The sequence below is a fragment of the Passer montanus genome, unplaced genomic scaffold (genome assembly GCF_014805655.1).
Source record: "Passer montanus isolate IOZ18808 unplaced genomic scaffold, ASM1480565v1 scaffold66, whole genome shotgun sequence".
NCBI lineage: Eukaryota > Metazoa > Chordata > Aves > Passeriformes > Passeridae > Passer > Passer montanus.
Genome location: NW_024371704.1, coordinates 1,899,742 through 1,925,953, shown reverse-complemented (window position 1 = coordinate 1,925,953; position 26,212 = coordinate 1,899,742). Strand labels below are relative to the sequence as shown.

The following is a 26,212-nucleotide window of genomic DNA, read 5'->3' as shown; positions in this document are numbered from 1 at the left end:
CTCACTGAAATAAAACTTATGGACAGTGGGGAAATAACTGAAGGAAAGACACCATTAATTGTGATTTTAAAATTCTTTACTGCAAAAGCACCTGAAGGGCCAAAGAGCCTTTATACTAAAACCCTCAAGCCCACACAAAAACCACAATGAACTAAGGGTTAGAGGAGAAGTTTGTTTCAAATAGTGTAACTCTGTATTTCTACTTTATATAAATAACTCCTTATGTGAATATCTAGATGATGAGAAGATGGAGAAAATGAGCAAAGAGCAAAAGGAACACATTATCTCTCCAGTACCTGAAGGATCTGGGCGCACTTTCAACCTAACCTTGGCATGTGAAAGGACAGAATTAATTTGAATTTATTTTTGCACTATGCAATGTTTTACACAAATGGATTACACACTGGACTGAGTAAATTAAACCCAGCAAGGACCTGAAATATCAGAGATGGCAACAATACAGACACTTGTTTGCTTCTTACACCATCGGAAACAACTTAAGAGGAATAATAAATGAAAAGGATGAGTGCTGCTTGAGTTCTACCACCCTCTCCAATACTTCCTTACTCAATATACCACAAATAACCTCAGGCATGAGAAGCCTGAACATGTTTTATCAAGGCTGGATTCAGTTTTTTTCCTTTCTATATCACATGTAATTTTTAATGCCAACATCCAAAAGGTATTCAGAAGTATCTTTGTTTTTCTTCTGCCTCAAAGCTCAAATCAGGAACAGCCAAACACAAAGTTATTTCATTTAGGAGTCATTCCAGGTGCTCAGTGTGCTTTAAAGTGTATTAATTATCACAGATTCCAGCACAGCAAGAGGGACTCAGGAGGCCATTTCAGAGAGATGCTTTGTCCTCCTTCCCTGAGCTCTGCTGCTGCAGTCAAATGAGCCAGACCAGCACAGCCAGGAAGAGCAGGGACACAAAATTCAGCTTCTCATCACTGTCCTCACCTGACTTCCTTTTAAGCATAGTAACATTTTTATAATAACTATCAGACGTCAGTAGTGCCACTATGCTGCCACTGCCTGAACCTGCCAATAAAAAGAAAAAGAAAACCCACAAAGCCAGAAACTATCCTAATTACAATTAAACAAACTTTTCATATAGTTTTTGTTTTCTAATCAAAGACTCATTTTAAATCTTTGTGACACAACAAAGAAAAACTTCACCTGGTTTGGAGATCCCTTTATTTCTCATTTTTAATTTTAAGAATATTGCTAGCTCTTCTGATTTTCTTTTTCCACACTCATCACAGAAAGGCAGTTCCCTGTTTGCTTTCTCACCTTCTTTGTAACTTGAAATTGTGATTTACTACTAGTGATTTCCTTTCTTTTCATTCTTCTCACCCTTCAAACTACTCTGGGATCAGAATTTATTTGCACAGGCAGAGTATTTCACTAAAATATTTGTCCAAGTAACAAGGGATGTTATTACAAGATAGCTCAGAAAATACAGTGAGTAATTGTGTACAAATATAAAGACAGCATTTCAATAAAGAAAATCATTATTACCCCATTGAAACATAGCCAATACAGTGCCTGTAGTCTTATGAAAAAAGCAACAGAAACAAAAAAATTATGATTTCCTCCTGAAATGTTTTCATAAAAGAATCTTGGCAAGGAGGGAGTGGTTGTTTTGACAACTTATAAAAACTCATTTCTCTCGCCTTTCTCTTCTTTAATTGTGGGGATGGCTAAAGAAACATGTCAATTTTTGACACATTATTTGGCAATTCCATGGGCTGAGCATGTTCTGCAGCTCCAGCACATCTCATGGCCTTATGTGGAAGGAAACAACAATAATATTCTTGACAGAAACTGGATTTTGTCAGGGGTTTTAGAAGAAGGGCTCATTCTTTATTAATGGGGCCACATAGGTTAGGTGCAGAAAGGTTCAATGTTTTTCCTCAACCTAAATAGAACACAAGAAAATTACCTACTAAAAAAAGAAAAATTATTTTTATTTGGCTATATGCTTCTGGGCCTGATCCAAAGCTCCATAAACTGAATAGGAAAACTCCTGCAGACTTCAATTAGCTTTACATCATGCCTGATAATGAATGTAATCATTTATTCAAGTTGTTAATTGGTGGCTAGATTGATGTAATTCATAATAATCACATCTCTAACAACCTTTGCCTAGAAGGGTTTCACCTTACACTGCAGGTGTCACTAAAGCTGAGAGAATTGTTCAAGCAACTTTAGATAAAAGAACTTTTTTTTTTCTGCATTTATTTTGTGTGCACTCATATTTCACATGACTCACCTCTGACTGTTCCATTTTAAAAAAGCCAAAAAATATGCCAGAAAAAAAGAGACAGACTTTTCACTTTAGCATGGAGCAAAGGAAAAATCTACCTACCCCTTCCTTTTTTATTTGCTCCATTCCCTGTACACATGAGTTTGGACACTGACATTTCTATCCCTGAAAGGGCAGAGGGAAGTGGAGAAGGGAGAGGTCACATCCCTTCCATGTACACCCCCTTTCTGGCCCTGCATGGCACCATCTCAGAAAGACAACACAAAGCACTAGAATATCCCAAGGGATTTTGGATTTCATTTTTTTTTTTAATTACAAAAAACATACATATATTTTGCTCCTGTATTTTCAGAATTCTACAAAAACCAGAAGTCTGCCTAAGCTTTTAACCTATTTAAAAAACCCCATCTTGAAGGCAGTAAAAAATTTGGGGACTATTTTAAGATTGTTAAGAATTGGTGTAAAGAGTAAGATGAAACAATTGAGGGTATGAGGAACATAAAGTATATTTTGCATGCTGGAAAACACAGCATTTTCCACTGGCCACAGTCTGTTGTTTTTGTCTTCTTCATTGAGAAAAAAATTCTTATATGAATATATATATTAAAAATATACATAAATATATATATAGTTTATATATAAGTATATATATTTATATATATATATAAAAACATAGATATATCTATTTATATATATATATCATATATAAGTATATATATTTATATATATATAAACATATATATATCTATTTTTATATATATATATATCAGAGTTTTTCCAAACTCTACCATGCCAGTATTATCTCAAACATGAAGCACTAACACAGACCAAACTTTTCCACAAAAATTTTACTCCCCCTGCAACTTCTGGGTATTTCCTCACTGATGCAGAGTCAGCTGAACACAGCATTAAATGACACAGAAAAGATAGCATCACATTGTGATTGGTCATAAAAGTCACTTAAATACACTGGTGGCTAGAAGATCTTGGGAGCCCTTACATGAGTTTTCAGAAAAGCTACATATTGACAGAAAAAGGTTTCTGTAATTTGCTTTAAGCCATTAACTATAACTGGGCAGAAAGGAAAAAACCTCCAAGTTAATAGTGGCCCAAAATACACAACAAATAAATAAAATAAATACCTGTGAGTGGCTGAAATAACTAAAATTTTTTAGACTGGTTTCTTGAATGAAAACCATGTGAAAAAAAACCAAAAAACTTTGGTGGATATTTATTTTTATTAACAAGTCATACCCTGCTGGTTACCATGCAAGCAAACAGTATTTCTGCCACACAGCATGGATTCTGATCCTCCAAATATTAACTTACACATCTCCTTCCCCATTCTGGTGAGGCTCAATGGCACTCAAGAGGTGTGGGCATGTGCCCAAACATCTGAAGGATCAGTGTCCAGAACAGGTAAATTAAGGGAAAGGCAGACATGGAAACCCTGGATGCTTGCCCTCAGCTCCCACACCATCAGGCAGTGGAAGGTGCAGGGAAAACTCTCCTAAACCCCAATCTGTTGGCCTATCCTGGAAATGACAGATCCACAGAATGACTGGGTTGGAAGAGATCTCCAAGATCATCGAGTCCAACCCAGCCCCAATGCTCCTGCTGGTCACACCATTCCTGATCCAGGCCAGGAGCCCTTGGCCTTCTTGGCCACCAGGGCACTCTGCTGGCTCATGTTCAGCTGCTGTCACCAGTGCCCCCAGGTCCCTTTGTGCCTGGGCACTGTCCAGCCTCACCATCCCCAGCCTAGAGCACTGCAGGGGTTATTGTGGCCAAAATGCAGGACTTGGCACTTGGATTGTTAGACTTCATCTTACTGGGCTCTGCCCATCCATCCAACCATTCCAGGTCTCTCTGAGAGCCCTCCTGTTCTCCAGCAGATGGGCACACTCTCCCAGCTTAGTGTCACCTGCAAATTTACTGCTGGCTCCACGGACCAGTGCTGCCTTACCCAAGTGATCCTGCAGAGTTTAGGGAGACACCCAACCTGCAGCAGAACCCATTAAACCCCAGAGAGGTGCTGGCTGACAGGCAGAGCTGAAGCAGCAGCAAAGCTCTTCTCAGCTAATGCTGGCTCTCAAAAGGCCACAAAACATGAATCAATTCACTCACACTGATGTGCAAAGAGAGAAAACCACTGCTCCTGTTGGGATTGCACTGCCTCTCCACTGGAGAGAAGAAGCCACTGCTCCTGTTAGGACTGCACTGCCTCTCAGTTGGAGTCACTTGACCCCAGGCCTGTGTTCATTATACACTGTGTTCATGAATGAACACAGGTCAGAATCCATTTTTAAAACCAGCCCCTTGGTACTGGAGCTTACTTTGCGACTGCTTAAAAAGGAAACAAATGGGTTATGCTTTCCTCTTGAAGATTCCCACAATGTTAAATCTCACAAAATGTCTTTAGGAATATTTTTCTTCCTGGAAAATGGTGTCTATTATAACAAATCCTCACCAAGCTAGAGGTGAAACAAAGTTTACATTTTCTCTTTGTGTGCAAATGTAGTGACAAGACATTCCATGTGAAAGGATGGTGTGACAGCACATACCAGTTTCCATTTGCTCTGGAAGTCCATCTTTCAGTAGCTGTGGCAGCTTCAAAGGGATTCAAACTGAGTGATCCCAGGAAAGGGCAAAGAGATATTTGACAAAAGAGCCCTGACAACTAATGCAAGATTATGTTCCAAACTGCTGTGCTCAATTGTTGTGTCCCAAAACTCTCAAAAACAGTGAAACAACTGGGACACTGCTCCATGAAGGGTAAAAACACCTTACAAAATTCACCTGATTTCCCATTGTCTCCTAACATGTTACAGAGGAGGGAAGTTACAGAAATCTTGAAGCAAAGAGGAATTACTGTATGAAACATGAGGCCTGTGCTCCACCTTATTACTGCTTAGTTTCTTTTTATATTAAATGTCTGGGAATGAAGGAAAGTTGATCTTTCATTAAATACTGCATGATAATCAGACAGCTAGAGCCAATCTGATGTAAGAAAACATCAGAGCATGATTTTTCTCCCATAGTAAGCAGATTTTCATCTGGTGGAGAGGAAACCTGTGCTCTCCAGAAGGTTCACAAGTTCATGTATGTCCTGGCAAGATGGGACCTACTCAGATCTGGGAATATAACCTTGTTGACTCTTTCATGGTCAACAAAACCTTGAGCTTCTTCCTTCTTCTGTTAACACAAAAATTTCACATGGGAAATATCAAAAAGGTTAATTCTTTGTTCATGCCACACAAAACACAGTTGTTAGAGAGCACAAGTGCAGAACTAGGTGGTTCCTCACCACGTGATCCTGTTACACTGCAGGGGAAAGCAAAAAGCAGTGCCACATCCCTGGGCAGATTTGCCATCCTTCTATTTTCCAATAAATACTCTATTTTTATAGCTAGCTTTCTATGTAGGGGCAGAAGAAAAAGCCCTACACCCTCAGGCACAGCCACAGTAAAAACTGCCAGCAGGGACAGCAAGCAGCATTTTCTTAACCTTTACTTTTTTAACTTGCATGTAAAGAAACAGCCTAATAAAATAATAATTTAAAAAGCCACACAACCAAAACCATGTGGAGATCAACCAAACAAGACTTTGTACTTCCTATGGCTCTCCCATGGTAGGAGAAATGAGAAAAGTAACTGAGCAGCAGAGACAAAGCTCCAGCTGTATTTCACCTAACACTGAAGGTACACTTACACTGTAGTGATGAGCACAGCCATTCACTCTCTCAAAACAGAGCAGACCAGCACTTCAAAGGGAGGGGAGATGAAAAAAACCAGAAATAAAATCACTCAAAACATAACAAACAAAAAACCCTCAAACAAAAAAAAGGACTAAAGTGCAAGTCAAAAATAGGACCACAGCTTGAAAAAACCCATAACAAACATTTTTGGCTGGTCAGAGCACAAAAATCAGCAATATCACTTAAACATACAGCAATTTAATGAATCTCCTCTCCTGCAAGCAGTCTAACAGATGCTTAAAATGAACTGCCTTGCTGCTACAATATGCCTGTATTGATGCAATTTGCTGCCTGATTTCTATATAAACAAGTTATTTTATCTGCTACAGAGCTTTCTTTGGCTTTTCAGTACTATGATCTCAGCCCAGGTATTGGCATGTAAGCTTTCCTGAAGTAGTATTTTTTATCAGATAGGTCAAATATGAAAAGGGAGAAGTTGATGACCTAAACCAGTCCCAAAAGCACCATTCTGGATTAAGATAGGGCCACATAGGGTGGGGGAAGCAGAAGATGCTAATCCCATATGGAAAGGGCTGTAAAGTCATGAACACTCCATTGACAGCCTTTGGAATTCACATTTGTGAAACTGGAAAATTCTCATCATGTTAAGGAAGCAGCTCTCTCTCTCTGCTCCCTTTCCTTTGTCCACACCTTAAAACATTTCATTTTCCTGCTCAGAGTGGGCCAAATCCCTGGATGCTGTAAGTGCCCACAGCTCCCCTGATGCCATGGAGCTGCACGGGAGTGAGCAGCAGGTACTTACTGCAGTTCTCTGCCCTTTTGTTCCTGTGGATCACCGTCTTCTGGCTGGGGGTGCTGAACAGGCTGGTCCAGTTGACAGTGTGGTAGTAGCACAAATTGCTGTTGTCTGTGATGTAGATGTTGCCAGCACTGATTTGCTTCAAGGACTGGAACTGCAGGGAAGTGATGCCTTGTTGCTTCAGGATGAGCAAGGAAAGGCCACTGGGGCGAGAACAAAAGTGAGAGAGAATAGGAATTAACTTCAGAAGGCACAGCTTATTTTATCTGGTAGGGAATTGCCAATTGGAATTAGTCATAAGTGTCAATGTGATCTTTCTGGAAAAACTGAGAATTGTTGAGAAAACTTTTATTTTGTGGTAACACAAATATTTTATGAGACAACATCCAGTTCTATTGGCTAGGAAATTATGAGTCCTGTCAGGAGTGAGATACCACAAGCTGTGATGCTCATAGCACTAGGCCAAGTAAGCCAGCAGAACTCCTCAACCAGTTTCATTTCATCCATTAACAGGTTGTTTTTTTGGGTTTTTTTTGAGATAATGTGCTGTTAGGAAAACTGAATAAAATTCAGGTTTTTATTTCAACAGCATTAATACCATGATAATGCTATGATATGCTAAGGAAAATGTATTAAAACATCTTCTGTCAGGCATCAAATTAATGCCATTTCAAGTAATACAGGAAAAAATTGTTATTTTCATGGATTTTTTTTTCCCAGCCCCCTTTCTACATTTCATTTTTCTTTGGTTGTAAGATGTGGTTATCGCCTTTCTTCATCAAAGGAACAGTAAATGATTGTCTGCACAACATGAAAATGACTGCACATATTTTATGACTGAAGATTAGTGAAGACAATATCCAGTTTCTGGGCATCCTTGAAGTTATTGTATTTTAATGATGATAATTGTTTTCCAGCTGTTCCAAATAAAAATTGCTGCCTTGGAACAGAATGCGGGCTGTAATTCAACCTCAAGGTTTCACTGCTGTTCTTATTCTGCTCAGGTTGCTGTTTAAGATGCCAGCAGAATCCCATGTCTGATTTACTCCATCTCCAAATGGGAATCCAGGAGTTGCTGTATAAATTACTCAGGTACCTCCTTGTGCTTCCCCCAGCATTTCTTCTCTTCAAACCAATTTCTCCATCCCAGTTTCCACACAGAAACATGACACATCTCTGGTAAAAATGGCACTACAGAGCTCATGAACACCTCACCTGCAAGGTACCTCTGATTTCAATGTTCTTCCACCTTTTACCTCTTCTTAAAACCATTTTGTTTGGGCATATGAACCTGCATGCCTAATCACAACTATATAAGCTCCTAATAATGAGGCTAGAGTTCTACTATTGATTCCTTTTAAACTATGTTTCTTCATAAGGTATTTTAAACCATAAATGTAAGTTCCAGTCAATGAGATAATAGCTGCAGCCATGAACCAAGACTGGTTTTTAAACTAATTATGTTGAGAAGGTATTACCCATTATAAACAACTGATTGGCAAAGATACTGATAATGAAAACCTTGGTAACAGAGGGAAAAAATACAACAATTTACAATGTCCTTCTCAAAGGATGGTGCATTCTCTGCTACTGAACAAAGAACCACAGAAAACTAATAAAAAATTATTCCGCCAACAGAGAAGTACCTTACCTATAGAGAGCTCTCCCACCAATGGTAACCAAGTTAGAAAACACCCTGAAGTCTGTCATATTCTCAGGCCATGACTGTATGTTCAAATACCCTGAAGGAGGAAGAGGCAAACATGAACACAAATTATTTCAGCCACATGTGAGTTAGGAAGGCTTAGCCTAGAAAGGAAAGACAGTGCCAGCTTGAGGAAAATAAATAAATAAGGAAAGCTGCAGACTCTTATGCTGCTCACCACATCTCCTTCAAAAATTATTCCGCCAACAGAGAAGTACCTTACCTATAGAGAGCTCTCCCACCAATGGTAACCAAGTTAGAAAACACCCTGAAGTCTGTCATATTCTCAGGCCATGACTGTATGTTCAAATACCCTGAAGGAGGAAGAGGCAAACATGAACACAAATTATTTCAGCCACATGTGAGTTAGGAAGGCTTAGCCTAGAAAGGAAAGACAGTGCCAGCTTGAGGAAAATAAATAAGGAAAGCTGCAGACTCTTAGGCTGCTCACCACCATCTCCGCCAAAAACAGAGAAGGAGAACTTGTCCTGATTTCCAAGGTGAGGGCTGTTCACTCTGTTCAAGCTGTGTTGTGCTGCACAGACCTCCAGAGAGGGCAGCTCCCCATGACTTTGTGCACTGCATTTCAGCCCAGTGCTGAGGCAGAGTTAAGAACAGGGGTAATTCCACTTCAGCAGCATGGCTAAGACTGTCAATTGGTGTGTTTAGGAAAGCAAATAACATTCACCCAGGTGCCAGATTATCTTTGATATTAATTAGGAAGAGATTAAGAGTTTACTTTCATTTTTAATCCCACCGGTTTGCTGAAATTCACAACTTTTGAGAGGTGAAGCATGCTGAGCTCCACACAGCTACAATCAAGCTGTGGTGCAAAAAGGTATATTGGTAGGGTTTTTTGTGCATGAAATAGAACATAATTTTTTGCACTTCCCTACCTCTATATAATCCGAAATCAAAAGAGAACTCAGAGCTGTCGTATTTCCCTCCCTGTCCCCCACATGGAAAAACAACAAAGTACTGAGTGCCCAGTTCTATGACTTCATTTTTAATCCCACCGGTTTGCTGAAATTCACAACTTTTGAGAGGTGAAGCATGCTGAGCTCCACACAGCTACAATCAAGCTGTGGTGCCAAAAGGTATTTTGGTGGGGGTTTTTGTGCATGAAGTAGAACCATTTTTTTGCATTTCCCTACCTCTATATAATCAGAATTCAAATGAGAACTCAGAGCTGTAGTATTTCCCTCCCTGTCCCCAACATGGTGAAACAAGAAAACAGAATACTGAGTATCCAGTTCTATGATCCCATTGAAAAGTCACAAAAAAATGTGACACACCAACACCACCATATTATACATCTGTCTTTAAATTACAAAAGCTAAATTTGCAGCAGAATTCTCTGTTAGACCAAGGGAAGAAGCTGTAAAAGCAGACTAGAACTTTCAAATGCTTTCAGGTGAAGGAAATGGTTTCCCACATTTCAGCAACACTTTCCTCACATTTCCCTCCCTTGCAACACTTGTCCTACTTTGCTAACATGGGACCAAGATCCTTTTTCCATTTAGCATCTGCCATAATGGGTGTTCAAAGGACAGCACACTTTTGAAAATCAACTGATACTGAAATTTTCTGTATTAAACTTTCAGAAAAATGACAGCGTGGTGAGCTTCATGAAAACAAGTACCTTGTGTTCTTCAGAAAACCCAACACATGACAACTACAATTGCAAAGTGAGAATGAATTCATTAATTAAAGCAGATTACAGGAGATCAGAAGTGTGTTACCTGTTATCTCTCTCACTGTTTGGAAGATATTTAATTTCTCTGGATTGATGGCAGCGATCGTGTGATACGGGTCTCTGAAAGATTAGAATCACACAATGTGACACTCTAAATAAGAAAAGATCAGCTTCTCAAAGCCATACCATGCAGGAAACAGCATTAATTTGCTCCTATGAGGATATGCACCAAACTTCTTCAGCCTGTAGTTCCTGCAGATCTGTGTCTAGCTTCTCCCATGTCATCTTGAAGGAATATTTGTGTTTTAGCAAATATTTATGCTATGGAAAATTAAGGAATTATAAACAACCATGGGTGACCTTCCAAAAGGAAAGATGAATTTCCAGTGTTTTTTTTCCAGGAATGTATACCAGGACTAACAAAGCTGCTCCTAAAAGGAGTGACAAGCTATAAGCAAAATTAAGCTAAGGGCATGCCAGCAGTTCCTGACACATGGCATTTAAAGGGCACACTTTTCAGAAGGTGCTAAACAAGGATCCTCTAGAAGTATGGATCCTTGCCAAGCAAGTTTATCAATGAAAAATGAAATAACGACCAAAATGTAAAATTTTAAACTTAGATATGCCATAGTATAAAAAGATGAAGCCGACCTAGATTTTGAGAATGCCATCATTTAGTAAATATGTTAATTTCCTCCTCTTTTTAAAAAGTCAACCAGAAGCTTAAACCAAACCAAAATTCCTCTGCAATGGCATGTTTGGGTATTTTTGTATGTTTTCTGAGAGAAGGAAACATCCCCAATAAACATGGAGCACGCATTTCCTTGTCTCCTCCTCCTGCTTTCCAGGACACGTGATTCATGGAACTGAAACGTGCAGGTGGATCTACCTGGCTCTCTTTGGGGACAGGACTCACAAATCTCTGAGGTGACACACTGCTGGGGTCACCTCTAACCACCCTGAGCAGCAAAAAAAGGAGTTCTAGAACGTTAACAAAAAAGCCCAGTAGGCCACAGAAGCATGAAACACATTTTAACAATGTGGGGCTCTCAGAAAACTAAATAACAAGTTTTGACTACATAACAGAAACACAGCACTTTGCTTTCAAATTGCATTACCATCAAAAAAGGAAAACCCTTGCCTGCAATAAACATGAGGCAGCTGAATTTCACCTCTAAATTCTGAAGATAAAATAGCATTAAAAATGCAGATATACACTTAAACTCCTTAAACAGCCAAATGTCTTCTGTTTTATCAACATATAAAACTGTAGAATAGTGTATATCTTAATGACTTTAAATAGATGTGTATAAAACATTCATAATTACATATATATATTTACATAAATTAGAACAAATTCACAAAGACTTGAAATTTATGTGCTCAGGAAAGAAATAGGTTACAGAATCATAGGATCAAAATATAGGACAACTGCAACAGCACAATTTCCAATGGAAACAACAACATCTTCTGCATCTTTCACCAAAATTATTCTCTGTCACCACCAAAGTTCCCCAGAGAACCAGATTTTAAGTCCCTACAATCTAAAACACTAAAAATTCATACTGTAAAATTTGAAGTTCACTGTGAATAAATGAATTTGTGACAGAAGCGAAGATAAAGTTGGAGAGGAATAAGTGAAATTGTTGTTTCTCTGTCCATTTATATAACAAACTACTTGTGTAGTCAGTGTCATTTTTTACATTTCCCTTTCATATTGCTGGTTTGCAAAATGTCTTTGAAACTTTAAATAAAAAAGCTGTTCCAGACATCTAGATTTTTTCATTCATTCTCAAAGCTTCTCTTCTTTTAACCTGTACTAATGTAATCCATGCTGCAGAAAAATGTAGTGTTGCAGAACTCAGTGCCCTCATACTTTAGGCTTGCTGAAGTGAGCTTTCTTCATCAAGAATGAGACAAAAAGTGCTACACAATTTCAACATTACATGTCCTACTCTTCTGTAAAACAGAACAGAATATTTTAACTTTCTGTTTATAGTCCAAATTTAGATATTTTTCAGACAAGTACAATTTTATTCAAGGCTGGGTTTTGTTCTTTTAATTTAGACAGATTTTTAAATGAGCTAATATAAATTTTCCTGCAAAAGAAGTTCTAAAGCTCAAAATTAAATTTCATGTAATGCACTGGATTAATCACACAAAATTGCTCATGGGCTCCAGCTGCTTGTATTGCATTTACTTGATTTTTTCCTGTCCTGTGAGATTTAACAGGTTTCCATCCAGCCTCTCAGTGGGTCATTTGATCAGAGCAGAGCCATGTGACACTTCGGGGTTTTTCTGGTTCTATTACAATAAGCAAAATTTAATCCAAAATACTGGATTTATACACCAGTGAATTCTGGGTACCTCTGAAACTGAAACAGTCTTCAAAACTGATTGAGAAGAGAGCAGCTTTTGTGCATGTGTGTGTGCTGACAGCCACCCAGACCATGACAAGTTATTCTAAAAGAGGCTGCCTCTCTGCATGTTCTGCATATTATTGCCATACAAAATTTAAACAAACTCGTGGAAGGTAACTTCCTTTTCTCCCTTCTGTTCTCTAATCAGCCTTTATTGTAAGCCAGTATTGAGGACCTCAAAGTAACCACAGAATCACAGTTGTCTTTTTTCTTTTTTAGTGCAAACAATTCATCCATCCTTTCTTTTCCTAGAGGTTGAATCTTAAGAATCAAGGCAATGCATTTCTTCACAATGGAAGGCAGAAAGCTAATTTATCCTGGATCTGCTATTGCATAAAAGCAGCCTGCAGTCATCATTAAGAGGTGGATGCAATTGGTTTCAGCTGGCACCATGACATAACATCTTAACATTTTGTCACTTACCCATGAATCCCAGTGACAAGGAAGATAAGGTTGCCATTGATCTTGGTACAGTTTACAAACTTGTCAATGTTGCTGGAATCCACTGTCTGAGCTGACACCAAACTCCCTGTCCCAATGCCATCACATGCTGCCAAAACAAGGAGCTTGTGTAAAGAACTGGGAAAACAATTACTGAATCAGAACACTCTGGCCTTACAGACACGAGTCCTCATCTCATTCAGCAGAGAGGGGTTCAAACACCATCCTTGACCCATATTCCCAAAGAAGCACATCCCAATTAAACCAAACAGTGAGCTACAGTACCTGCCACAGCACCCTGGCACACAGGTTAAGGTATTTCACATGGGATATAAAAGTATTTCACATGGAATATAAAAGTGAGTATCAGCCACACAAAATCCCAGCACACAAAATCCCACTCAGCCCAGCCTTGCCATTTTTTGGAGCACTGGGCACTACAGAAACTGAGGGTCCTAACATTGCCGGGGGGGGGAAATGCTGCTTCAGGTTTTAGCTTTTATGTTTTTCAGATTCTGTACTGCTTTAGTATGTGGGTCTCCTTGACCCATATTCCCAAAGAAGCACATCCCAATTTAAACCAAACAGTGAGCTACAGAACCTGCCACAGCATCCTGGCACACAAGTTAAGGTATTTCACATGGGATATAAAGGTGAGTATCAGCCACACAAAAAATCCCACTCAGCCCAGCCTTGCCATTTTTTGGAGCACTGGGCACTACAGAAACTGAGGGTCCTAACATTGCCGGGGGGGAAATGCTGCTTCAGGTTTTAGCTTTTATGTTTTTCAGATTCTGTACTGCTTTAGTATGTGGGTCTGAGCTTCATCTTAAGGGATAGTAAGCTCTCTTCACAGAGTAGGTAGATAAAACAACTCCTTCTCTAGCTGGGGACCAAGGACAGCCAATCCAAATTTCAGGCCCAAGAGCATAAACAACATGGACTGAAGACAGAAAAACAAGAAGGATGGGACTTCATAACCTAAAGCTATAAATGGACAATTAACTCCAATATGCAAATGGACCAGAACTCGTAGAAGTGTGAGATCTTGTCACCGGTCATCTATTTTGTGACCATTTTGGTTCACCTTGGCTGCAGCCCTGGGTGGGCTCTTGTGCTGCCCAAGGTGGATCCATTGAGGCCTTTTAATAAATCCCTACTTTATTCTTTAACTCCACCTAGTCTCTGTTCTAAGTTAGCCTTCACAAGGTATCACAGAGGTCCCCTTCTCTGGTGGATTTTTGGACTTAACCATCTATGCCATAAGACACTTTAAGAGGTTGTATAAATAACTTTTTATTTATCAGCTCAATCAGCAAGGTACTGGTACCTGGAGAAACAGGCAACCAGTGAGGAAACTGCTCTGTGTAGCCTATGTAATTTACTACATTTTCTGGGACACGGGATGCATCCAGGAACAAATCCCTCATGACTTCAACCATATAATGTATTCTCTCTTCCTAGCTGGGCTCCTCTAATCACAGCTACCAGCAGAAGCTTTTACAAACATGCGATAGCTTTCCTCTTGCGAAATTAACGAACTCCATACCTGTGTTTTCATGTATAAAACTATTCAGCGACAACACAAATTATTTACCACAATTAAGCCAGATGTGGCTTCCGTTAGGACTGAAAATGGCATGGGGCCATGTAGGAAAACCTATGATGTTTTGCTGCACAGTGCTTCAGGCAGGGAGCAGAAAGTCTCCTTGCTGGAGTCTAGAACAGCAAAGTAACCTACAAAATTCAGTCTTCTCAACAGAACCATCACTGGTCTGTGTTTGAGACACTGAGAAAGGGGATAGCAGATTCTGGGAAAGCAGAGACAGAAGAATGAAATGGAAACCTAATGTTATATTGACAAATGGGAGACATCCCAGACATTGAAGTCAGGGTTTTTTGTATGGTCCCCTTTGGAATGACAAAAGGACAATGTTAAAACACCCCCAGGAAATACCTGTCATTAAAATAACACAATAAAGAATTCTTTCAGATTTCTCTAAAACTAACAGAGAAATCCCCTTCATTTCTATCTAATAAAAAGTAATTGGTTTGGTTATATTGCCATTACAACTTAATAAATTTTCACTCTATTGTATGTACTTGACACACAACCTACATAGCTCAAACTTTTGTGGGTATTCAAAGGCTATTCATATTCTACAACACACTCATGAAGGGCAATTCCTGCTAAAATAACACCCTGTGTAGACTACTTTCAAGTAAATTTATACTGAACCACTGCATACCTTTAGGACAAATGTCAGTGCAGGGCTTGCACATCTTAATGCCATTTTCTTCAACCTCCATCTTGGAGCTCGGACATGCCCGGACGCAGGAGCTGGAATCCACCACAAAGTTGTCTGAAAAGAAAAAGGAGATATTGGCAGCAAGTGAATAAAAGCTTGGTGTGTTTTTGAACTATTGCTACCTTAGCACTTACCCACTGACATTAACATTCAAAGTTCTGTGCTTTCAGAAGTGTATGGCCAAAACAGGCACATTATCAGAGACTTATTAAAAATCCATTTCTGTTAGGCCTGATCCCTTTTTGTCCCCTGGTCTAGCTTTATTATTATTATTTGCACAGAAAAAAAAAAGTTACACTAATTGGAGAGAAATAAAGCAAGATGGTCTGTCCTGTCTTTTTAACACACACAGTATAAATCTGGGATAAAACAGTGCACAGGACAATGACAAATATTTCAATTTTTTTCCCTGTAAAACATGAGCCAAAGGGAATATAGTCTGACTCTATTTAACTAAATGCTTAATACTGATAAGAAAGGGGAAAAAAGAAAGGTAAGTGTTCAATGAAGTATTTGGGCAAATAATTATATCCCCTGTAGTGCATGATATGAGGTTCTTAACAAACCAATGTTGATTCAACAAACCCACCCCTATTACAGGCAGAACTAGGCCCTGGTGGTCACAGCCCCTGGCTGCTGTCAATCCTCCACAGAGATTCAAAATTGGGAATTTGGGGTTGGGTTGAATTATGGCTCCATTTAATACAGATCACCCATCCTTCTTACACATAATTTATGGACAAAATAATTAATGCACAACTGTAAACCTTTATGGAATGAAAGAGAGATGAAGAATACCATCTCCTTTATTATTCTTTCCAATTAAACCAGCAGATTCAAAGACTGTATAAGTGATGACCCTATAATTTTTTCTGTTACTTATCATCTGGCTGATATCTGAGAAGCATGTGGGTTTTACATGCATGGGATTCCTCTTTTTTTAACTCCCTCTTCCCCTCTAATTTTACTCTGGAGTTTTTAGACTGCATTCCTGTCAGTATTACAAGTTTATTCCTCATTGGGACAGAACTGCTCAGGGTAACTGTGTCAAATCATTGTTACCCCAAGTTAGGGGCATCAGTATCATGAAAGCATTTGGTTCCAGGTGTGGGTGGTGGACTGTTATTTTTCTGAAACAAAAATTCACACCCTTTTACAATCCCACTATTTTAACTATTTATTTCCACTATTTTGGAACTTGCAAATACCGATCTAAAGCATGAATGCAACAAGCAGTTGACCAGGAAAACAGAAACCACCTTTCTTTAGGAAAATCCCTCTAGGATCCTTAGGAACTGACTCTAGTTATCACCTAAGTGAGTTATTAAAGGCTGTGGAGTAAAGAAAAAGGAGATATTGGCAGCAAGTGAGTTATTACAGGCTATGGAGTGATTGGAGGGATTGTGCTCTGCACTCAGCTCTCATTCTCTCCCTGTTTTAAGGCTCCTGAAATGCAACTGCATCTCCCCACGAGAGCAGGCAGAGAGCAGGGCAGGTAACACAGCACTCACGCGGGCACTTCTTGACGCAGAAAGCCCCGTAGGTGTACTTGGCGTTGTGGTTGTGCTCCAGCTGGAAGGTGGTGGGGTTGTACACAAAGGTCTGGGGGCACTGCGTGACACAAGCACCACTGTCATTGAAATTCATACAGGCCTGCAAAACAACAGAGGGGAAAAAAAAGTAATTAAATCATACATACAGCTGCTTAAAGGTTTTGGTGGTTTTTTGGTGTAAAAGATGGCCTTGATTGTTCAGACTTGCTGTGACTGTGAGAAACAGGATACAGAGCTCTCTAACATTCATTTTGGCTACTTAGATTTCTGCTAGGATCTTGGCAAATATGTGACTTTTTTAATTAGGGAGTTGGGTGAACTCCTTTAATTAGCAACAGTTGCCTGTTACAACACTTCTTACAAAACCAAAACAACGCTGTAATTTGTTTCATAACTACTCACAATCAACTAATTCTCAACTTGATAGGACATTCTAAAACTGCCAAGAGTGAGCAGCTATTTATCATCCTCTAAGCAAATGCTAATGACTTTTTCAGAGGTCCAACCCTTTATATTTCTTACAGCATGAGTACATCATCCAGCTGAAAACTGTAATTCCCAATTAGGAGGCAAGAGGGATAAGAACTTCTTTTAAACTAGCACAGGAGGGGGCCATTTCCCTAAGTGGCAAGTTTAACAAGGTCAGTTGCTTCACACGCTGAGAGAGGAAAATAGGACTTTGTCCCACTTAGCATTCAGGCTCTGCCACACACAGCTGACAGAGGACAGGGCCCTGACAAATGAAGAGGAGAGTGTGTGGATAACAAAAGTAATGGGATGCAGGGAAAACAATTGACCATGCAAGGTTGGTAATTAGGAGTAGAAAGCCCCACCGATTTTGACATTCCTTATCAGCACACATCATGTCTACGGTTTTAACTACAGATTATAAGAAAACTGTTGGAATAATTTTCACAGAGCATACCATGAATGAAAAATTTGTATGAATATAAAAGCTGTAGCCTGGCTCAGATCCCTCTAGCAGTTTGAGCAGCCACTGTTGCTGGGTATTGCCTCTCCACTAACCTGTAATCCAGGCTGCTTTAGAAGTGTTAGTCTAGGAGTGAATCCTTCTAGTCCTTTTCCATTTTTCTTTGTTAAAATACAGATGGTGCTGTGTCTTTAAAGAGTCAACAATACAATATATGTATAACAATAATATATGCATCCTGGCCCTTGCCTCCTGGGCTGGGACTGAGAGAAAAGAGAAAAAGATTCCTCCCTTCTGCTGATTTTGTTAGTAGTCCTTATCTCCATTTGGATCAGGACCAGCAGGACCTTGGGACCTGCCATGCCAGAGGACTTCAGAAAGGAGAGGCTAATAATCTATCCAAGGGCAAAATTTGTTGCAGAAAAGCATGAGCAGGGAGATCTGTGATCAAAGCACTGTCCTGCATGGAGTATGTGCTAAGCAAAACTGCTGATCCTGCCTTGCCTGTTCCTTTAAAATGCCTATTATAAAACCTGCCAATTTTTTTCATAGAAACAGATTTTTATTCCCCCTTATAAAAATAAACACTTTACTCAGAACTGGAAGGCAAGTCCACCCAAGGTATCACTTTCAGGTTCCACTAGGCAATCAGCCAGGCCCCCCTAAGCATTTCAAGTTCTAGACCCAGTTTGAATCTGAGATAAAAACATCAGTAAAACTTTGCTTTAGCACGTTTGCTTGTATTTGTGTCAGATGATGATTACTGTCTTGCTTTTAGAACTGAATATGCAAATGAGTGCATGGCAGCAGATGGAGGAGGATGGATGAATTTTATCTACAGATATTAAAACCGTATTTAGAACAGGATGCTGTTGCAAAATGCCATAATGCTCTAAAGGATTTGTAATGCTTCATAAGCTGTACTTTTGCTTATTAATAAATACTAATTTAGTTTGTTTCCTCAACCCATTTCTTACATGTTGACTTCAAAGGTACTCCATCATGTACATGACAATTCTCTGATAACAGTTGAGCAAATGCATAAAGTAAAGCACACCAATACTCCTTGGAGACATGGCAATTCTCAGGAAAAATTCATCTAGAAGATCTGGAAACTTTTAATTTATGACTGAAATGTTTTATATACATTTGTAACTGCTTCGATAATATATGCAAATTTCTAGCACTTTGTGCTAAATGCTGCTAATTTGTGAATAAAAGCACAGGAAATACACAGGGAAAAAACAAAGTTATGTGTCTCAGCTGAAAGCTAAGCACAGTTGTCTATAGCTTAAAGGGTTACACTTTTCACCCACTGTGTCTAAGAAAGAAATTACTAGGCCTGAAAATTGCCAGACCCCTGCTGAATTTCTTTTACATTGCTCTGGGGCCAGAAGAGAATGAGAATAAACCCTGGATGCCTCTCTGCTGTACCAGAAAAAAACATAGCAGTTGATTTTTAGCATGTGTATTTCCACAGCTGCCACAATTCAGAAAGTCTAACTTTAAGGCTGCAGCAGTACCAAGTTATGCTGCCAATAACTTGTGCTTTGTGGGTGAGGGTCCCAAGTGATGCAGAGTCCCCAGGCAGGTGCAAAGGAGAGCTCCTTATTGAAAAACCAGGCCTTTTTAAGCAGTTAGGCCTTTACCAGCTGCATAGTTTTAAATCATAACAAATCAAACCAACCACTATGTACCACAATGTGAGCATGTAATTATATAACTTGTTTTTCTACCCCTAATTCAGCTGACTCACTTTCCCATAGTCGTCTTCTACTTAGCAGAAGTAGCAGGCCTGAGCCATGATTTTACAAGGCCTTCCTTTTGTAAAGTTTTATTTATCAGTAACAGTCCTTAACCCTCAAAAACATCAACACATCAGCTCCGAGGATGTTCCTCAATGCTCATTTGGGAACAATGACTGCATTTTTTCTCTTCCCTTTACCTATTTACTGTACATGACACAAGAAAGAGTGGTATTTTCTTGTCTCTCCAGTTCAAAGCCAACAGAGAACTTCCAGGCACTGTTGGATCACCCACACCATATGTGCTGAGCATCTACTTGTGAAAAGCCACTGATAACAGCATTAGTAAATCCTCTTGGTGGCTGTCAAACCACCAAGCATTTCATCAGCAGCCAAAGAACAGCATTTAGAGTGTTGTTTTGAAGCACAAAACCTATCACTATCAAGTAGTCAGGGCCAGCCAAGGAAAGACTCATTTTTGCCAGTTCATGATGAGTTACATATTCACAGTTTCAAAATATATACAATTTTCCATTCCTTCCTCCCAACCACACCTGGCCGTCAACTTCACAGCTATTTGTCTCTTTGAACACATGGGTAGCTTTGAAAACTCACCTCTCTGTGCAGGTTTTAAGTCTAGGCTTCTTTTGACCTAGGTTTTCTTTCCCTGAAACCATTAGCAAAACTTGTCTCATCGACCCAGTGTGAGGAGCTACACATTTTTTGAGACCAGTTTTGGCTTCTAAGGCTGCTAAAACTCTTAGAAATAATGGATTAGAAGCAAGGCACATTTTCTAAAGGTCTGACTATTTAGATTATCTATTTCTTTAAAGAAAAAGCCATTTCTTCTTTCCATCTGAAGCACACATGGAGTAACATGCATTTGAGGGAGAGTGTTTTAGGAATCTCATGGAATATCCTTCCATCTCTATGAGGAAGCATGTCCAGTAAAAATACTGAATTTAAATTAAGTCTGGCAGAAAAAGGGAATGCCTTGCACAGAGAATCTAAATAGTATTCTTGACATTCATATGAAAAGCACACAGAGCACTAATAAAATCCATGTTCAAATATAACAACAAATACTTGTAAAAATCTGCTGTCACCTCTGAAAGCTAATTTTGGAAAAGAAAAAGATAAAAATCACAGAGATAAGCACATTAATGGTTCCCAATCTGTATTTACAAATCTCATAGATCTGTTAATGAGTCATATTAAATAGATAAATGATGTTAATAGAACACAAAAAATCCTAAATGCTAAAATTTGCATCGTGAATCTGCGAGTGTGCATGAAGTACGTTAGAAGGAAGGAAACTGTGAATTTAATGGATTAAAGCATTAATCCATGAGTGACTGGCAGGAAGAATGAGGAAGAAGAATAAGAAAAATGCCACGTACGAAGCAGTCGGTGTCCTTGGGTCCGTAGCAGCCCCCGGCGCACTCGCGGTGGCAGCAGTCGCTGACGTAGGGCCCGTAGCAGCGTCCGTCACACTGCTCTGCACACACGGTCTTGGTCACTGCACGGGCAGGAGAAGGGACAGCGTCACACACGGGGCCAGGCACTGATGTCTCTGACCGAGCAAAACAACCACAGTGTGCTGGGAAAACCCCCAGGAAGGGAGGGAGACGCCTCAGTGGTGCCGGTGCTCGGGTCTAGAACACTTGTAGGACACCCACATCCAGAATGCCTGCAGGACACTTGGATCCAGAACATCTGCAGGACACCTTCATCCAGAATGCTGGCAGGACACTTGTATTCCAGAATTCACAGAATCACAAGGCTGGAAAAGACCTTACGAGTCCAACCCATGCCCCAACACCTCAACGAAACCACGGCACCCAGCGCCACATCCAGGCTTTTCTTAAACACATCCAGGCATGGTGACTCCACCACCTCCCCAGGCAGACCATTCCAGAACTTTATCATCTCAGTGTGCTGGGAAAACCCCCAGGAAGGGAGGGAGACGCCTCAGTGGTGCCGGTGCTCGGGTCTAGAACACTTGTAGGACACCCACATCCAGAATGCCTGCAGGACACTTGGATCCAGAACATCTGCAGGACACCTTCATCCAGAATGCCGGCAGGACACTTGTATTCCAGAATTCACAGAATCACAAGGCTGGAAGAGACCTCCAAGCTCATCGAGTCCAACCCATGCCCCAACACCTCAACGAAACCACGGCACCCAGCGCCACATCCAGGCTTTTCTTAAACACATCCAGGCATGGTGACTCCACCACCTCCCTGGGCAGGCCATTCCAGAACTTTATCACCTTTTCTGTAAAAAAATGTTTTCCTGCTATCCAACCTGTATTTCCCTTGATGCAGAATGTCTGCAGGACACTTGTATTCCAGAACGTCTGAACATCTGTATCCAGACCATCTGCAGGACACCTCTATCCAGAGTATCTGCACAGTATCTCTATCCAGAATGCCTGCATAATCCCCTCTTTAGGGGCACTCATGTTGCTCAAGGACTGTGGAGAAGGAGTTTTTAGTGTGCCCTCTTACCCTTGAAAATTCATGGGGAATGTTACTCTCAAATCATTAGTTTTTTAAACAGGATATGACACCCTCTCCCCCACCCCCCAAAAAGAGCCCACCAGTTGCATAAGAGTTTTCCCCACCAAGAACATCAACACAGAGTAAACGAGTGAAATTCATGTGAGACCACCAATGTCACAGCCAAATGGTGCCCTTGATGGCAATCCCTTTGGCAAATGGGAACAGAACAGACTGCAACCTTGGAACACATTTGGAAACACCACTTGCTGTTTCTAACACAATTCTGCCTTCATTCACAGAATGAAGCAACAAGTTCTACCAGCTGGGTTGTTGTTCCACACCACTGGGGGCTTAACCTTGTGCAAAGAATGGTCACCCAGTGGCCCATCTGCCTCGCCTCCCTCACTCAGCTGTAACCTTTAACTTTATTTTATGGAAAAAGACATTTGTATTATCCAAACTACACCAGCCACCACTGCCTACCGTGCTGTCAGCTGTCTTTTGATAAAAGCTGGGATGATACACTTCTGCAATTAACCTTCAACATCTAGTTTTTAAAAGCATTTAATTACTTCTCTATTAAACACTTTCAGGAAGAAAGAGAAAACAAAATTCCATCCAACTTTCTGCTCAATTCTACTATTTTAATGTATAAGTAACACCTTTATAAGTACATTCTGATCCAAAAATCTCTTCACTACTTGCCAGAAATACTTAAGGTAATGCTGAAGGTTCTTGCTACATACAGTATTTATTTAGGACATAAAAATGTAAATAACTCAAGAGAAGTGATTCTTTATAATCTACAGAACAATACACTTTTAGAGCATTTTCATCTTAGTGATAACAGAGGAAAACCCCCAGAGAGAAAGAAAAGGCTTTTGTGGCTTGTGCAATCTAATTTGAGAAATTTGGGAAATTCTGTGAAGGTACTTACTGTCAACACTGCCTGAAAGGAACATTAAAAAGATTTGTTTATTTAAGTGACAGTATTGATAAACATTAAGACAGATGTGAAACAATGGCACCTGTGGTTGTGTGCCACCAGCACACTGTGGTGACAGTCTTGGCTCGTGAAAACGAACAAATTCCTTCCCTAGTCTGTGAGTACATCTTGTTTTCCACCAGCTCAGGATTTGCCCTGGACTGGGCACTGTCAACCTCACAGAGAGGCAAAGCCCAGCCTTATCCTGACATAAAGGAGAACCAGCACACTGTGGTGACAGTGTTGGCTCATAAAAATGAACAAATTCCTTCCCTAGGCTGCAAGTATGTCTTGTTTTCCACCAGCTCAGGATTTGCCCTGGACTGGGCACTGTCAGCCTCACAGAGGCCCCAATTCCCAGTGGAGGGCACAGAGGCTGTTCAGTTCACCCTACAACCCAAACCCTCTGTTCACCTGTGCCACTGCCAGGGAAGCAGCTGGTCCTGGAGCCAAGGACCACCACCCAATGGCTCTGCCTGCCCCTTCCCATGGCACCTCGTGTTTTGACATGGCCACAGCCAGTTCTGCCTTGTGGCTGTGCCTCAAGGCCATGCATGGAGCCCACTGTTAAATGCATTCCCTGCTGTGCCCCACAGCTATTGGATGTTTTGCTTAAACCCCAGGAAGTTTTGGTGTAAAGCCCCTGTGTGGGTAATCAATGTGAGCCACCTAATCCACCTCCGATTTATGGACCCCAGAACCAGCTGCTGCTGGGTGTGGGCCACAACGCCCACCCTGCCCATGGAGCCACTGGTTCCTCATGGAGGAACAGCTCAGTTGGCTGGAGCATGGTGCTGATAACACCAAAGTTTGGGGTTTGATCTTGGGATGGGCCATTTCCACCAGGGCTGATCTGGAAGAACACAGCCCTCTCTTTCTTCAGCACTTGAACTGGATTCCTTCAAAAAGCATATTTTGCTGCTGGTTAGACACCAGCTCAAGGAGGGTCTCTACCACACTGCTCAGGGTAGGGAACACTGTGGGTTTTCCTGAAGCAAAATTAATAATTACAGCAAAAGTTTGTCACTGTTCTTCCCCAGTTGTTTATTTTTCAGGGAAAACAAACAATGCCAACAGAAATGCCAATGTGTTGTTCCAGGAAGAGGCCAGAACATATTATATCTATCTCCTGCTTCACTCTATGCCATATTTGCATTATAGCTGCTAGTGAAGGCCCAGCTCTGTGGAGAACCTGCTAGGTGTCTTCAGTGGCACCACACACATCAAGACATTAATGAGCTTAGTAGGTTCTGGATCTTAAGGACTCATATTTAAGACACTTTAAGGAAGGTTTTTCCACTGAAAATAATTGCCTTTCCCACAAGACAATTCTGTGTACTGTCTGAAGGCCTGAAACAATCTGATTGCTCAGATGCCAATAAACACCACTCACCAGTTCAGCTTCATTCTCAGGGGGTAACCCCACAGAAAATATACATAGCTGCACTGGTTTAAAAAGATAACAAGCTTTTTCCCCCCCCAAATACAATCAATTGATTTTATAGCTGCAACTCAAGACCTATCTGAAAGAGTGAATTATAAATATTGCCCAAAATGTCAAACTATTTGGCATTTCAGATGCCAGGTACTCATATCTTCACCCAATGCAATAGTGAGGAGAGCTTCACTAATCCCAGCTGAGACCCCAAGCTTCAAAGCAGACCTTTTGAGGGTCAGCACAACTACCTGCCTGGATTCCTACAGATCCTGTGTGTGATCCCAACAATTTGGAGCGTTCAACTACACAGAACTGTCACAGTCCGGGCCAGGACCAAAGGTCAAACACCAGTCCTGAAAAATGTGTTTTGCATTGAGATGGATTCTGGGTGAGACTGTCAACTTCTACCAGCATTTCACAGCAATAAACTGTCATTAAATGATCACATCATGTAGACATGCAAATTATCAGTCTCCTTTATATTTTCCCCTCATCTTTAATTGTGTCAGGACGATATCAATCCATGAAGGAAAAAATGGGAAGTAACTGAAATCAATGAAAGCATTCCCAACATGCAAAGTTATTAGAGCAGTACAAGGCTTTTAATTAAAGATGCTGGCTCCAAGCAGAAATGTGGGTTTCCCTGATTGATCCCAGCTGCTGGTTCAGCTCTTTCTGTGTGCCCCACCAGGCTCCTGCTTGCCTTTTGCTGCTCTAATTTGGCACCTTCTCAGCAACACCAGCTGCACAAGGACAGCAGAAATACAGTTGTGCTCTGACCACACTCCCGTACACAGAGTCAAGGTGCACTTGACACTTACTAAATGTTTCAGGTTTGATTTATAGGTTATATTTGTCTTTTTGAATGCCCGTAATAGGGTCTATATTCTAATTTAGATTGTTGCCTTTTCAGTTACGTTCCTCTGGGGAAAAGTGCATAATCTGTCACTTTATTAAAGTATTGAATTGTGAAAGTTTTAATTTCTGCACTGAATTGCTAATAGACATGCACAGCAAAAATTCTAACAACTTAACCATAGATTTTCAAATTTGATTGGTGACTTCCAAAGGCATTTGTTATTATTTTATTTAAAGTGGTTTACATTCTATTCAGTGTGTGCCCAATACAATTTGAAAAATAGTCTTTTTTAAGTATTTTCACATAAGCCTTTCCAGACACTGAAACACATTATATCATCTCAATTTCAAATTCTTCCTATTAGCATCTACTAATATTTTAATTATAAAAGTAAAAAGGATTGCTAACTGTGTAAAACAGTACCCTGGAGTTTTATCTTCTCTATCTCCTAACAGAACAGCTTGGCTTAAACTTCCTATTAATTGTCTTCTTAAATACATGAATTTTCTTCTCACATTTAGAGAGACATTAGAACAGAGTTAGATGCAGGTGGTGTTTCAGACAGAGTTAGCAACAAAGACATTGCTGGAAGGCAACAAAAGCAGCTAGGTAGATGATATTCATGAAAAAAACAAAGGGATTTGGTTTTTTTTCCATATGTAATTTGAAATGAAAGACACGGATTAAGATCTTTCATTTTTTATCCTTTCCCAGGAAAATAATTTCAATCTTATCTTGGGAGGGGGGCTCATTAAAATATTTTGCTTCAATCCTCAAAAAGAAAAAAAAAAAGAAAATAAGAAATTATCAAAATGAAGCTCTGAGTTGTTTCTAGG

General features: G+C 40.1%; 1 protein-coding gene across 2 annotated transcripts in view; it reads right to left on the bottom strand.

Moving 5' to 3' along the window:
* ERBB4 (erb-b2 receptor tyrosine kinase 4) overlaps nt 1-26,212 on the bottom strand; it is a 483,644-nt gene that overhangs the window by 144,128 nt on the left and 313,304 nt on the right. For both annotated transcript variants that reach the window (XM_039728642.1, XM_039728643.1), the window contains exons 6-12: nt 20,988-21,106; nt 16,870-17,011; nt 15,299-15,412; nt 13,032-13,158; nt 10,235-10,308; nt 8,716-8,806; nt 6,791-6,990 (exon numbers count right to left, since the gene is read on the bottom strand). In XM_039728642.1, coding sequence (XP_039584576.1) covers nt 6,791-6,990; nt 8,716-8,806; nt 10,235-10,308; nt 13,032-13,158; nt 15,299-15,412; nt 16,870-17,011; nt 20,988-21,106 — 867 coding nt within the window. The remainder of the gene's footprint in view (nt 1-6,790; nt 6,991-8,715; nt 8,807-10,234; nt 10,309-13,031; nt 13,159-15,298; nt 15,413-16,869; nt 17,012-20,987; nt 21,107-26,212) is intronic.